Below are 15,880 nucleotides of genomic sequence, written 5' to 3' on the forward strand. Positions count from 1 at the left end.
TGATTCGGTGGCATTTGTTTCTAAAGGGACCCTTATTACAAGTCACAGGGGCATAGGGTTGAAGTCACTGGCTCGTTGGCCATTTTATCCATCTTGTGTGATGTTTCTCCAAGGTACTTCTGCAGGTGGCCTGGTCAACTATGTTGCAATTCCTGGGTGTTCAGAGACAAAGTCAGAACCAGGAGGGTGGGTATGTACAGGACTCTATTCCTTCTGGAGTCTTTTAAACTAGCTATCCTGCTAGTTATCAAGATACGGTACGATAAAGGGTTCTGCGGGAGGGCACGGCTGTGGCCACCGGTCTGCAATCCAGGGTAAGCCGGGCAATTGCAAGCACCTGACTGGGAGACTTGTCACAAGGAGTGCTGAGGCCAGATGTGACTCCAGAGCCATATTGGTTTTTCCTGCTATGCTAGGTGGATGCGCGTTCTCAGAGACAGGGGACTGATTCTGCCCCAGGTGGTTGGTAGGTATATGGAATGGGTGAACTGGGTCGGGAGGTCTTTGCCCTTCTCATAATGCTGGCTCTGAACTAGCTTCGGCTCTTAGCAGGAACACAGGGCAGCTCCACACTCGCCTCTCAGTCACCTTTTCCTAAGGGACTGTATGCCTGCACTGTCTTTATGCAGACAGGAGCTGGTTGCCACCGCCTAGAAGACAATGCTGCTGTAGCAAGGGACACTTTCTGCTTGAGCATTCGCCGCGAGCTCCAAGCCTCGGCCCCACATTAGGCAGCACCAACCATGAGGTGCGCGCGGTTGCATTTCACCTCTGCGTTCTGACGTCAGAGGCTTTAGGGACTCAGGAAAGAGGGAAGGGACAGGGAGTGAAGGGGTGTACGTAGGAGGGTCTTGGGGGCAGGTCCACACAGAGGATCATGGAGGGTCAGTGTGGGGGAGTTGAGGAACTCTCCCAAGGACCCCACCCCGTACCGTTCTGCAAGGTTCCGGCTCCAACTTGAGCCACGGTAGTTAAATCTAGCATAGCGCACTGCGAACTGTGCAGCCGGCTCCAGGCGCCCCCGCGGCGCTGGATGGGATGGTCCTCACCCCCGAGCTTGCCTTGGTAGTGTCCTAGGGAGGCGAGGCTTAGGTCTGTTGTCTTCAGCAGTGCGCGTGCGCAGTGGATAGTGTTTGCTCAGCGCGCGACACTGTCGTGGGTGATTTCTCTGGCGCTAGGGGCGGGATAGCCCGAAAGCCGGGCGCCAGCTGAGGCGGGGACACAGATGGGCGTGGGGGTCTTAGTCTCCAGTGCCACCCACCCGCCGGTATCTTGTCTGGCTCCTGTCACGAGGTGTGTCTACGGCTCAGGAGCTCCTGGGACAGAGAGTCTGAGCAGTTGATGGGCCAAGAGGCGGCCCCCCTCTTCTGCTCACCTGAATGCAGGTGAGACGCGGAGGGCACCCTGTACACACACCTGCAGCAGGGCTGCCATTGCCTGGCTACCCGAGGAGGAAGCATTCCATTGGGTTTGGTGTCTAGGTCGTGGGGCAGCGGGGGCGCGGGTGGACGAGCCAGATGGGGTCCGATTGGATAGATCGACCTGGCTCGCAAGAGAACATGGGGCAGCAAAGTGATGGACCAGTCTTGGGGCGAAGAGGGACCGGACGCTGGGCTAGGTCAGTACAGTGCGAGGGGATGAGGAACTTGAGTGTAGATCATCACGGGACCAGAGGGTGAAAGGCAATGCTACCGCGAGGTGGGACTGGGTGGTGTCAGCACTTAGTGAGGGGAGGGAATAGGAAGGACACCTAGCTCTCTGCACACCATGGGAGGTAACAGGTCCTGGTGCTAGGGTGCTGTCTCAGAAAAGGATGCCTAAGGCCTTTTAGAAGGCTTTAAGAGTGTCGGAATGGCAGAGTAGGTGGCAGTCCCTAGGTACTGTTTGAATTCATGTCGATATCGATATTTGTTTTCTGACCGTGTTTATGTATGAAATTTGTAGCTATATATACACTGGACTCGTTCCCATGTTTTGTATTTTTTTATTTAAACTTTTCAGGAAGAGTGTGAGCATTTGGAAAGGCCATGATTGGGTTTGTTGTTGTTGCTGGTGGTTTGGTTTGGTTTGGTTTTTCGAGACAGGGTTTCTCTGTATAGCCCTGACTATCCTGGAACTCACTCTGTAGATTAGGCTGGCCTCGATCTCAGAAATCCGCCTGCCTCTGCCTCCCAAGTGTTGGGATTAAAGGCGTGTGCCACCACTGCCCTGCTGGAAAAGGCCATGATTAAGGAAACATCAGATACTGTAAAAATATGAGATTCCTCTACGCCCACCAAGCCTTCCAAATCTTAACAAGACCTGCCCTAGCCTCCAGGTGCTAGTTGTTATGGAAACAATGCTCATAGACCTGGACCTCCCTTTGAGGCCCCATGAAAGTTCTCTCTGAGCAGTTTCCCCGAGCTATTCAGTACAGTATCTTAGGATAGTGACAATCTGGTGATACAGGATACAGGATAGGTAAATAAATCCCAGTAATGTTTCTCTTAGGTCACTGAGAACCACGTGAGAAAGGATTAGTGAGGGGCTTTAGTGTTGTGTTGTTAAAGGCAAAGGAATAGTAAACAGCTGCCATGTGTTTATTCCTTTTTTGTTAATAAAAAGGAAACGTTTTATCTAGAGAAAGACTGACTCAGCATGTGCCCAAAACTCGTGGTACTACTTAAAGCTCTCTCCGAGGATGACGGGTTTCAGTTCTCTATTTACAGGCTTATGGGGGGGTGGGGCTTGTTTTTTTTTTTTTTTTCAGTTTTGTTAAGCATATATTTCTTTTGGCGACGGGAAAATATTTTGACCAGCTGCCTGTGTGTGATTCTGAAAGCGTTAGGAGAATCTTCATGCTATGGTCCATGGCATGCTGTTTTGATTATGTCAACGAAGAGTGACAGCCAGGGTGGGAGGGTCTCTGGAGCGAGTAACCAGAAGAGTTGCTGGGCTATGTGCGAGTTAGTGTGAGAGTCACGGCCAGCTTATGGCTGGGAAGAAGAGACAGAGTCCAGATACCGTCTGATCTCAAGGTTTATACACTACAATGACAAACATCGGTTCACAACACAGGCATGGGGCAGCTGGCTCAGAGGCAGGTGACAGAGAGGCTCATAGGCAAGGCTGAGTACTACAGTGGCAAGAATCCATCTACAAAACACACGCATGGGGTACCTGATTCAGAGAGACCCACAGGACAGGAAAGGCTCACAATCTGTCACTCGGCGCGTCTCAGGCAGCTGCTTTTTCCCATGGATCCTCTTAACTTGACTCGGCCAGGACAGCAATCAGTTGTCCTCTGGTCGGAGAGCCCGACCACAGGATGGTCGACACTGTGAGTATCAAGGTCTCTGCCCGCCTGCCTGCTGTGAGCCTCTGCTTTTATTAGCTACAAGGGGCGGTCACTCTGTAGCATTGCGTCATTACATAGTAGTTCATTCTTATCTGCTAGACACGGAGCTGGCGTGAGCCAGTGAGCTGACCAGACCTGGCAGTGTATCCAACCCTTATCTACTACACACGGCCGACATGAGCTAACTGCTCCTTGCAACATCCAGCTCAGTCCCGTTCCTATTTCTTATTTCCAAGCTCTCTACGTTTACACGCAAACCCAGTGAGTGCATGGGTCCCCGTGGTGGGAAGAGAAATCACGGAAGCTTACACTGCCCCAGAGGCCACACCTAACCGGAGATTATGAAGCTACTGGGTGCTCTGCTAGTGGTAAATGCTGCGTCTCAGGGTTGAATGGAAAAAAAAAAAACGTTAGGTTAAGGAGACCATGGCTGTTCCTAGGTATGGCTGAGGAGAGATTTATTTATTGCAGATATGAGGGAGAATACAACCAGAGGCAGAGGCATCTGGGAGAGTCCAGAGTGAGCATGACCCTGAGTCAGGCCATGTGAAGAGAGTGGGTGGGAAGAGGGGAGAGCGAGAGGCCCAAAAAGATCAGTGTAGCCAAGTTACCTGGATTATAGATGGAAGGGCATCCCAGCCCCTGAGCTAGAGAAGTTTAGAGTATGGGGGTGGGAGGGGTAGGGTGTGTCAGCCAGGAGGATCCTCTAACAGGTAGGGACTGAGGGATGCTGGGAGAACCTAGTGGTCAGTGTTGGCTCTAAGGTGTTATCAGGGAGCAGTGTCAGGCCACTGTGCAGTATGCTTTACACAGTAAACAGCATGGAAAAATCCTCACGTCGGTTGGGTGTGGTATGAAACGGGCACGCAGAAGGAGATCTCAGTGTCCCCTTTTTTGCCTTTCTCATGTGAAAGGGATGTGGTCAGTTTGAGGAGCAGAAATAAATGCAAAAGGAGAACTGAGCCAGTCCTGTACTCATCTTCTGCCTATGAGGCACAGCTGTGACTCTACAGAGGGACCTGCAGGGCTCTGCAGGACTCCAGGGAGGGATGGCCAGCTAAACGCCATAGTCTGTTACTCTCATGGCTGAGGAAGTTGACCGTGCTGCTGCCTCCCCAGATGAAGGATGCTGATTGGTGTTGTTAGTTGGGGAAGACAACACAGGCTGCCCAGAGCTTTGTGAATGCTGCTCTGTAGAAACACAGCAGGAGGTCCAAGCACAGAACCAGCGTGGGAAGAGATGGTAGGGGTTGGAGTGTGATGTGTGTTCTGGTGTGCAGTCCATCGCTTCTGTAGCTATTTGTTCTGGGATGGCCAGGAGGTCTGCTTGGCTGTGTCTGTGTCAGTGACTGCCTTAGCCAGGGTTTCTATTCCTGCACAAAACATCATGACTAAGAAGCAAGTTGGGGAGGAAAGGGTTTATTCAGCTTACACTTCCACATTGCTGTTCATCACCAAGGGAAGTCAGGACTGGAACTCAAGCAGGTCAGGAAGCAGGAGCTGATACAGAGGCCATGGAGGGATGTTACTTACTGGCTTGCTCCCCCTGGCTTGCTCAGCTTGCTTTCTTATAGAATCCAAGACTACCAGCCCAGGGATGGCACAACCCACAATGGGCTGGGCCCTCCCCTTTGTTCACTAATTGAGAAAATGCCTTACAGCTGGATCTCATGGAGGCCTTTCCTCAAGGGAGGCTCCTTTCTCTGTGATAACTCCAGCTTGTGTCAAGTTGACACACAAAACCAGCCAGTACAATGACTGATGGACAGGCAGTGCTTCGTTTCGATGCCCTCGCTCTAAAGGGTGCCTTGGAGATTTGGAGCCGTTCTCTTTCTGGTGAAGACGGAACAGACTGCTTGGGTGTGCCTGACGCAGTGGGTACTTCGCGCTCTGTTATCCTGTTTTTCCAGGGTCAGCCCCTGTGCTCAGTGAAGCTATGGGAACCCAGCCATGCTATCGTTGATCCACGGATCCTGATTCTCTGGAGCTCCTCCTACTCTGACTAAGCCAGAACCTTGTTGAAAGGGTACTCGAGTACCTTCATTTACGACATGAAGGGAGCTAGTAGAAATTTCCAGAGTTGGAGGTCTGCTCAGGTTAAGGCTCAAGCCGTACAGGAGCAGACATCTTGGCTACTGGTACGGTGACGCAATCAATCACAGCGAAATGGGAACTTGCTCCCAGCCTCATGATGTGTGGACAAATGCAACATGGGGGCCTTTTTTTTCTCCAGATCTAGAAAGGAAGATCTGCCTTCCCTCCTAGCCTTACACTGGACATTAATATGCCTGGGTTACAAAGGGTAAAGCACTCAGCTGGGTGGCAGGGGGAATTACACATTCAGAGCTTCATTCTCAGAAAAACAAAACAAAACAAAACAAAACTGCAGAGCCATTCCAAGGCCAGGTACCCCAGCCCTGTGGGAACGTGTTAAATTTTGTGTGAGTGAGGGTAACTTTGGAGTCGTTGGTGCAGGCAGGGGTGTGAGCCACAGGTGGGGGCTGTGCACAGAGCAGCCTCTGGGTCATCATCTCCAGAGAGCATTTATTTCCGTGTGCCTGGGGACACACTGGGAACAGTGACACAAGGCTCCTAGGATTGCAGGGGATACATGAATACCAGAGTTGTGCCCACACAGCTGTGTCCTGTGTTAAAGTAAGGGGAAAACCAGCACTCCCAGAGTGTCGGCCTTGCTCATAGGTCCTCTGCCAAGTTAGGAGTGTAATGGCCACTGGTTCTTTGTCCTTTGGCATGAGCCTATCACTCAAGCTTAGCGCTTAGCGCAAGCCACATGTTCTGGTCTTTTCTGTGGCTTCGGAGTGGATGGATTAGTGTAGATAGAAAGTTAATGCAATGCTTCTGGTACTTACTCTGCTGCTTCCTGGTCCAGTTGGTGGGTGCACAGCCCCGCGATGTCCTGCCTCTGTCCCACAAAGCAGATGTAGAGAAGCACCCTGCCCCTGAGGAAGCAGGGTCAGGGTTGTTTCCACTTGCTGTGGGACTGGCTCTCTGTGGCTGACCCTGATTCTGGAAGTGAAAGGCCCATTAGGTCTCAAAATTTCCTTCAGCCTTGAGACTCTGGCTTTTACGGTTTCACTGACACAGTTGGTTCCGTCAAGGTCCCTTTTGCCGTTTATGGACAATTTAGAATCTGTGCATACATCCAACAAGTATTTCATGGGGGCCTACTGTATACCAGCCAACATACCAGGCAGTGGAGTTATAAAGATGAACAGGCTAGTCCCCTGCCCCAGTACTAGAATGCAGCTCAGGTTTAGTCCCGGAGGGCACGTGAGTTTGTATGAAGCCCACCATGAGAGCATTTGGCCCAGTGCCTGGTACTTTTCCAGGGACTTGAGGGCATCTGAAACAAATGGATTTAAGCTAGCTGGGCAGGGGCAGGAGCAAATCTCTCCACAGAGAGATTTAAACTCAGAACCCGAGATATGGAGCAAGGTACAGAAGAGTTTGAGGTCGGGGCCCAGGGAAGTAAGAGAATCACACAAAAACACCAATAGGTCCCGCAGACTTATTCTGAAAGCTCTATTAGAGTCTTAACAGAGGAACTAAAGTCGTCATTCAGCCTCTGGGTCATGTGGTTTATAACTAGGCTGCTGCAGAGACTGGAGCCAAGCCGGTAGCTCTATGGGAAGAGCATTGCCCCCACGCCCAGGTCGGTGCCTGCCTCCCTTCGTGGCTGACCATCTCGGGTTCGGCTTACTCCGTTCTCCTGTGCTCTCTGTTAGATACCTCGCAGGGTCTATGAATCTTCGTAAGCAGAAGAGTGAGGTACAGCGTCTAAGAGACACTCCTCTTACCTTTGTCCTGTGGTGGGATTGGGGGCCAGGAGTGGGTGAGTAGACTGTCCGTGAGAGGAAGGCAGCGGTGTTTCTCGATCTCACGCTTCTTCTGAGTCAGCACAGGGTGAATTTTCTTTCTTCTTCAGATTGAGGATGGGTACCCGAAGATCCTAGAGACAGCTTCGCTGAAAGTGAGGAGTGGAGTCAAGCCCAGCTGCCCCGTGTTGGACCTGGGGGACACTTCTGGCGTCCAGATTAAGATCATGACTCCTGTGAGCAACCATGGGGTGGCAGAGAGCATTTTTGACTTAGACTATGCTTCCTGGAAGATCCGGTCAACTCTAGCAGTAGCTGGCTTTGTCTTCTACCTGGGCGTCTTTGTGGTCTGCCACCAACTTTCATCCTCCCTGAATGCCACCTACCGCTCTCTGGCGGCCAAAGAAAAGGTGTTCTGGGACCTGGCAGCTACGCGTGCTGTCTTCGGTGTCCAGAGCACAGCCGCAGGCCTGTGGGCCCTGCTGGGGGACCCCGTGCTCTACGCCAACAAAGGTCTCGGGCAGCAGAACTGGTGCTGGTTTCACATCACCACAGCCACTGGATTCTTCTTCTTTGAGAACGTGGCTGTTCACCTGTCCAACCTGTTCTTCCGCACATTTGACTTGTTTCTGGTTGTCCATCACCTCTTTGCCTTCCTTGGGTTCCTCGGTTCAGCGATCAATCTCAGAGCTGGCCACTATCTAGCCATGACCACTTTGCTCCTAGAGATGAGCACGCCCTTCACCTGCGTTTCCTGGATGCTCCTGAAGGTGAGTGCGTCCTGATGGGGTCGTGGCGGAGGGGGGGGGTTGTCTTGTGGCTGCAGAGCAGGGTGTCTTACACAGGGTACCTTACATTGGCTGGAATGTCACTGGGACCTGCCTTAGGACCTACGCAGTGAGACATTACCTGGCTGAATTCAGCTTATTTTTTTCTTTTTTTTTTTTCTTTTTTTTTTTTTACTTACTACGTTTCATCGGGGCTGCTCTGGCCATCCCTTGTGGTCATGCTTTTTTTCTTTCCCTTTCTTTCTTTCTTTCTTTCTTTCTTTCTTTCTTTCTCTCTTTCTCTCTTTCTTTCTTTCTTTCTTTTGTTCGTTCTTTCTTTCTTCCTTTAAAGATTTATTTATTTTTATGTATGTGATTACACTGTAGCTGTCTTCAGACACACCAGAAGAGGACATCAGATCCCTATTACAGATGGTTGTGAGTCACCATGAGGTTGCTGGGAATTGAACTCAGGACCTCTGGAAGAGCAGTCAGTGCTCTTAATCTCTGAGCCATCTCTCCAGCCCGGTTTTGGTTTTTCAAGACAGGGTTTCTTCTGTGTGTATCCTGGCCTCAAACTCAACAGTGATCCACCCGCCTCTGCCTCCCAAGTGCCGGGATTAAAGGCCTGCATCAACACCACCCAACACTCAGCTTCTTAAATTTAAGTCTTAGAGTTAAAAGAAACATTAGTGGCTCAGTGGCTCTTAGGACTAAGTGACTAGTGTTATATGTCATAGAGAACATTATTTTTTTTTAACTTAAAACATTCTGAAGAGATCTATTTGTGATATTCTATACAATCAAAAGGCTACCCCTTAAGTCAGTGGCTCGGGGTTTGGGGATTGTTAGAATATATCATGTATCTTTACAGTAGTGTGAGATCAACTTTCTTTTCTTCTCTTTACTGAATTCAGAAGTCAGATGAGCCTTGTCTCAGACCCAGTGGTCTCCCAAACAATAGTCCTATCTTAGCTTCCTGACTTCCCAGGAAACTGGGTCCAGTGGTCCCAGTCCCCAGGCACTGAGTTCCCAAGTTCTGCTCACTCAGGGTTCGAGTCTCATCCTGGGAGGGAGCAGCTGCCCCGTCTGTGCTGGGGTTGGCTGTCTGAGGAGGCCTGAAGGCTGCCGTCGGGAAGCACCTGGTCTAGGTGGTGTAGCTGGGCTCGGCTTTTTATGTTCACGTTGGGATATCACATTCTGCTCAGCCTCAGCCACAGCTGCTGAAACTCACTTCTGTGCCCACGGCATGGTGTTACACCAAGTCCATTTTAACCCGCATCCAAGGCCCTCTGAGGTGAAAGCGCTAACAGAACCAGGTCACGAAGTCTATCCAAATTGCTCCAGGGTGTGTGTGCTCCGAGCTACTGCCAGATAAGCAGGTCCTGTCCGGTTTATGATATGTGCTAATTCAAGATAGAAAGATGGGAGTTTTGCCTTTAGAGTCGGAAGGCCAGCCGGGTAAGGTGCTGGCCCCGGCTTTCACCTTCCTTCAGAATTAAGCCCAAGAGAGCAAACGCTGGCAAGAAGCCTGTTGCTTTGAGCTGAGTTGGAGGGTGCATGAAGGGCACAGATGCCTTTCCCCATTCCCATCACTGACGCTCGGGTTTGCTTTGTCCTCAGGCTGGCTGGTCAGACTCCCTGGTCTGGAAGGTCAACCAGTGGCTGATGGTCCACATGTTCCACTGCCGGATGATCCTCACCTACCACATGTGGTGGGTGTGCTTCTGCCACTGGGACGCCCTCACCAGCAGCCTGCACCCAGCCCACTTGGCACTGTTCCTTCTCGGGCTGGCCCTGCTCACAGCCATCATCAACCCTTACTGGACACACAAGAAGACCCAGCAGCTTCTCAATCCTGTGGATTGGAACTTTGCACAGGCAGAAGCCAAGGGCAGCAGGCAAGAAAAGACCAATGGTCAAGTGCCTCGGAAAAAGAGGCTGTAGCGCCCGCCCAGGGGCTGGCTAGTGTCCAGGGTTGGGTAAAGTTTTCTTACGTATGGATGAAGAGTTTTTATCTAGGTGAACACTAACTTGTTCTTTAGTATGAATTCTAAAGTACCCGTGAAGTATTGCTGGGGCCCTGACGTGCCTGCAGGAGGTCTTTGCCATCACGACCTTCCTCTGAGTCTTCCGGTGCGGCCCCAACCACAGCGTATCTGCCAAGGCAGTGTTAGGGAGGAGGAAGCTATGGCTGCCAAGTGTACAGGCTGCCGAGGAGGCCTGTCTGGATCCCTGAGAGGATTCATCAGGAAGGACCCCGTGTGGGTGTGGACGTGCCTTATTTGGAAGTCATGTTCTTTTTTTTGCATTGCAACGAATTGACCCTAAGAAAATGTGATTTGCTGATATTTATTTACCAGCCTGGGGAATTTTAAGCCTGTGGCGGTGCACTGCCCTCTGGTGGCAAGAGGCGGAAGTTATGGTAAGGGGTTCTTCTTGGTGGCTTACTAGAGTCTGTCTACCCCTCCTGGCATGGTGGCTGTGTGAAATCTTGTACTTCAAAAACAACAGCAACAACAAAAACAACAACAAGACCCCAAGCAACCTAATAACCTCTTCTTTAAATGAGAATTTTTAGTAATGTATTTCTTAATTGACAGAATAAGGTGTCTGGATCTTTGAGATATTTTTAATTGATGTAAGTGGCTAAGCCAGCCCCCGATTCTGCTCTGCCTTTCCCCTCTAGGCTGTGAGGGGATCCTGTCCTCAGACGAGCATCCTGAGTTGCTAGGGCCCAGAGCAAGCAGCTTGCCTGACGTGCCCGTGAGCACACGCTGCACTGTTTCTGGGTTAGACCTCCAGACACTGGCTAGCTAGCAATGAGTGCTATTGGCAGACACAAAAACTTTCCCAGAGAACTATTAAAGTACAGCTTGTTGTTTTGTTTGTCAGAACTACCTGAGAAATGGTGGTTGTTCTTGAAAATCATGTGTGACTTAACGCGTGCCATGGATTGTTGGCCTCAGCACACTTTGAGTGTTAGCTCTTTAACTTTATCAGGACGTACGACGCTTATTTATTTTAGTCTAAGAATGCCCTTACTTTGTGTTTCTAAGACTGTCAACTGGAAACCCTATAGCTCCCGTGTGTGCTTTGTCGAGGCGCCAGCCTGTCGGTTTTTAACTGGGCAGAAGTTTAATAAAGTGACAGCTCTTTCCAAAACCCAAACACTTCCCATCTGATGACATGAGCGGAAGCTCACTGACTGAGCGAGAACACTCCGCGTCCTGAACGTGTCGGCAAGTCTTCATGGGACCAGAATGTGTTTGGGGAGTGTCTTAGTCAGGGTTTTCATTCCTGCACAAAACATCATGACCAAGAAGCAGTTTAGGGAGGAAAGGGTTTATTCAGCTTACACTTCCACACTGCTGTTCATCATCAAAGGAAGTCAGGACTGGAACTCAAGCAGGTCAGGAAGCAGGAGCTGATGCAGAGGCCATGGAGGGATGTTACTTACTGGCTTGCTCCCCCTGGCTTGCTCAGCTTGCTTTCTTATAGAACCCAAGACTATCAGCCCAGGGATGGCACCACCCACAGTGGGCCCTCCCACTCTTGATCACTAATTGAGAAAATGACTTACAGCTGAATCTCATGGAGGCATTTCCTCAAGGGAGGCTCCTTCCTCTGTGCTAACTCCAGCTTGTGTCAAGTGGACACACACATCTAGCCAGTACAGGGAGTTCATCTGACTTCCTCTGCCCTCTACTAGGAGTGTGACCTCATGTTATATCCTCTGTCTTCACGTGTGTCAGCTGAGTGTCAATCCTGTAGCTCAGGTGGCCTCCGGTCACTCCACACACATCTCTTTTCTGACCAGGACTTCTCCCAGGCACCTTGGAGGCGAGCATCCGTGAGAAGGCTCTGGGGGTGAAGTGAGCAGTACTCCCCGTCTTTACTGCCTAGAGCAGTGGTTCTCTTGCTATGCCCTTTTAATAGTTTCTCATGCTGTGGTGATCCCCAACCGTGATATTACTTTCATTGCTACTTCATAACCGTAATTTTGCTATTATCATAATTAAATATCCGCTTTTTCCAACCCCTTGTGAAGGAGTCAGTCGATCACCAAAAGAGGTCATGACCCACAGGCTGAGAACAACTGGCCTAGAGAATGGCCACCCTTCCCAGCTACAGCACCTCTGTGGTCTCCGCTCTCCTGCCAGACAGGTCTTGGAGAGGGGCATGGTCCAGAGGACACCGAGGAGCCACAGGTCATGTGTGCCCCACTAGACTCATGCATCAGCTGTTAGGTATTAGAATGGGGTGCCGCTTAGTAAGAGCTTACCTAGCACGCATGAGGCCTGCCTGGCTTCTGTCTTCAGCCACTGCAGAAGAGAAGCTCTCCCACTTGACCGGTGTGGAAAACCAAGAGTCCTCCCTTTCTCTCAAAGTAGATAGTTACACGTTCCCGTGTTTCCAAAATTAGAGAATGTGATGAGTCAGAGATGCTGATTGGTGGGAAACAACCCAGCGTCTTCCCCATCTCTTACCGGTGACTTGCCCTTACTCCTTTCATTTAGCACCGAGGCTCACTTTTCTCTTGGCATGCCATAGTCTCCCCAAAGTAGCGCTGGACTTGGTGTGGCACAGCGAGTCACTGGCTGTGTGCTCTTGTCTTCTGTGAGGCACATGGATCACGTGGCTCTCCTTCCACAGACAGCTCCTCAGTTGGCCCTGTTGCTTCTATGACAACACCGCTAGCAAGAGGCCTACCCTACCTGAGCCCTTAAGTCCCTGTTCACAGCCTGTGGTGACCCTCCTGATGAGAATTAAGAATTGTCTCAGTCCTGTGTGCCGTAGGGACAACACCTGAGCCTGGGTCCCAGAGGAAGAACAGAGACGACACATTTCTAATCTTGTAGGCTGGAGGTCCAAAGTCAGGTGCTGGCAGCTTCAATCAGGAAGAGGCCCAGTCCTTCCTACGTGGAATGTTTCTTTATCCCCAGGAGGAAGGTATGCCATGTATCTAAAGAGCAGAAGGGCTGAAAAGACAGAAAGCCCAAGTTAGTTTCCTGGAGGCCTTTAAGGATCACTGGCTGAACACATGGTGACTTACGTGTTTTCTTTGGCTGGGGTTGTCACTGATTGTGGGAGCTGGTGGCTGGGAAGAGGCCCTTCCCTATCCCTCACCATGGATGTAATGTGTCAACATAACCTTAAAGGGGCACATTCAAATGCTAGTACAAAAAGAGTGTTGCCACACCCCGTGTCAGTAAGATTTCATGAGCCCCACAAAGGGCTGATATCTCTTGTCCTCTGTAGAGAGAATATTTTGTGTATTGTATGGATGTGTCACCTGTCAATTAAAAAGCTTATGGCTTATGGCTTAGAAGGTGGGACATCGGGAAGCAGAAAGGATTCTTGGATAGAGCCAGGCAGGAGATCGCCTGAGGAGACGGGAGGAGACTAACACATAGTGCCTCAGCACAGGTAACCAGCCACGTGGCAAAATGTGGATTAAAATAAATTTTAAGTTATGATTCTAGTCAGAGAAGAGCCTAACTGTATGGCCAAGGTATTTTGTAAATATATTTTGAGTCTGAGTCTTATTTCTGAGAGTATGCGGCTGGGAGGAAGAACCAGATGTAACTTTTACAGTTCCCTGACCATTGCCCAGCCACTGGCAAGTGCGTGGGTAAGCCAACAAATGGAAGGTATCCTCTGTCTCCCAACCAGGGTCCTGGCAGAAGACATGCTAACACAGGGGTAGACAGAATTTCCTGAGGGCATATTCAATCAGGTAAGCCAGGGTAGGAGGCCAGGAAGCCAGTTAGTTCCACCTCACACAGCCAGGAGGCCCTGGGAAGAAGCAGGTGACCAGTATGGAAACTGTGAGACCAACCTTTCCTTTCCTGGTAAGGGTGAACAAACATAGACCACTACTGATACATAGGAAACATTTCTTTTGTTAAATACATGAGGTGTTTTACAAACTAAAAAGCTGATACATAGGAAGCATTTCTTTTGTAAATACATGAAGTGTTTTACAAAAAAAGGCTCTGGGTTAATCATACAATGTGAATGTTGGCTGGGCATAGCCTAAAATGGGTATGCGGCAGGAATTTGCCCCTTGGGATGGAGTGCTGGGCACTGAGGCTGTTGATTCTATCTCAGGCTGCCTGCTTCCAGCCTCAGGCCATGCCTGAGGTTTACCTTTCTTCAACACTGGCTGTCTGTGGCCCTCCCCAGGCCATCTAAGGCCTACAGCTGTGGGAGGAAACCAGAGCCACCTATGATCTCAGTTCAGTAGGCCCATAAGACCAGAAAACCAACACAAGACACAACTGTCATGAATACTTGATACATTTAAGTCAACTCTGTGTCTACATTTTTGCTTTCTTCTAATGAGACATGATGTACCTTTTTTTTCCAGCCCCACCCGCCATTTCAGTAACTGGCATGTCCTGTGCACATTTTTATTTCTGTTACAAATTTTTAATTGCCTAGGGCTAGAGTTATAGCTCAGTGGTATATGTTCGTATTATATACACTAGTCCCTGGGCTCCAGCCACAGACCCACAAATAAAAAAATAATAGTTAAAAAAAGAACCTCAAGTTCTGGAACTAGATGTCCCTGGGAAAGGTGGTACCCAAGGGGTGAGGGTGGGGGGCTCCCCTTCTCTTTAGAGAAGGGGAGATGGTACTGGATAGAGGAAACTAAGGGTGGGGCTGGGAGAAGAGGAGGGGCTGTGATCGCCATGTAAAGTGAATAAATGTTGGTAAAGCCCCAAATTTATTTGCTATGTGTATGTATGTGTATATATGTGTGTATATATATATATGTGTGTGTGTGTGTGTGTGTGTGTGTGTGTATATATATATACACATATATATGTATATATATATATATATGTCTATGTATATATATGTCTATACATGCACATACATTCTTTTTTTAAAAAGAAAGGAGCCTTTATTATCTTTTCTGTGGTAAATCCATGTGGGACTGCCTCTGTTGTGACTTCTCTAGAAGCGTAGCCTCAGCCCTGGGTGCAGAGGGCCAAGCACTGCCCGGTCTTTGGAGTCCTGAGTTCTGGATGTCTCTTAGACAGAGTGCTCTAGCTTCTGACTCAGACATGCCACCTCCCCCCGCCCCCAGCTCGGCCCTTTGCCCTGTAAATCTCTGCTGTTTGCTGTAGTGCTGCTTTATATTTGGTGGCTTCATTGTTATGCTCCAGTCTGTTGGAGGCCTGTGTTTCCTGTTAGTTTGCTACAGTAAACAACTAATCTCAAACTTGTCAAAAATATTTAAAAAGTGAACCCAAAGTTGAAACCCTTAGTTATTACTAAAAATTATAGATGCAAGGTCTTTCCATCAAAAGAATATCCTGGCAAAAGTTTAAAATTGGTTACAGCCCCATGTAAGTTACACAGCGTTACTGTGTTAGTTTTCAAAACTGCTGTGTGACCCACAGAATCCCAGAAGCATAGCACCTCTCTGTCTGGAGGAACTCAGCACACTAGGTCCACCCAGAAACATTGTTTCTACACAAGACAGAGGAGGGACTGCTTGCTACTTAGCCAGAGATGGGCTGTAGGCTCCTCCCATGTGTGCTCCCTTAGCTGGTGACTGGCTCAAATGCAGAGCTCCAAGCAGCTCAGGAAAACCTCATTTACTAAATGTGGCTTTCATTTCTTAATTTGGGCCTTTTGTCTGGCTCAGCCACCACAAACTCCTGGTCAGTTGACCCTCTGTAGTGGCTCCCTGTATCCCTGGCCACCCTTGGGGTCACGCATCATGGAATTGACCAAGCATAGAGGGGTTGCTAGACCATGTGCTTTTCTTTCCAAAGGAGGGTGAACCAGGAAAGCAGGGGGCCTCCCCGTTTTCTGCCCCCTCTGCTTGGTGTAGTCATATCTGCAGGGACCGGCAGGAACAGAAAATGCAAGCCAGAACACTCATCCCACCAGGGGCAGCATAAGACTCTCCTCCCCGCTCC

The 15,880-nt window shown here is 49.7% G+C and overlaps 1 protein-coding gene across 2 annotated transcripts; it reads left to right on the top strand.

Moving 5' to 3' along the window:
• Positions 1–1,144: 1,144 nt before the first annotated feature.
• Positions 1,145–11,116, top strand: Cln8 (CLN8 transmembrane ER and ERGIC protein). 2 transcript variants are annotated; one of them, XM_028766311.1, is made up of 3 exons: positions 1,145–1,385; positions 7,284–7,943; positions 9,564–11,116. In XM_028766311.1, the coding sequence occupies exons 1-3, from the start codon at positions 1,380–1,382 to the stop codon at positions 9,885–9,887; spliced, it is 990 nt and encodes a 329-aa protein (XP_028622144.1). In that variant the 5' UTR covers positions 1,145–1,379; the 3' UTR covers positions 9,888–11,116. The 2 variants fall into 2 exon arrangements, with proteins under 2 accessions (XP_028622144.1, XP_028622145.1); XM_028766312.1 differs by having other exon boundaries at positions 1,145–1,293.
• Positions 11,117–15,880: the final 4,764 nt, after the last annotated feature.

Source organism: Grammomys surdaster, unplaced genomic scaffold, assembly GCF_004785775.1.
Source record: "Grammomys surdaster isolate TR1022 unplaced genomic scaffold, NIH_TR_1.0 167, whole genome shotgun sequence".
Taxonomy (NCBI): Eukaryota; Metazoa; Chordata; class Mammalia; order Rodentia; family Muridae; genus Grammomys; species Grammomys surdaster.

Excerpts from the sequence above, each read along its gene's own strand:
- Cln8 (XM_028766311.1), top strand. Across the intron at positions 7,944-9,563 it reads TTTCCTGGATGCTCCTGAAG|GCTGGCTGGTCAGACTCCCT; the intron begins GTGAGTGCGTCC and ends CTTTGTCCTCAG.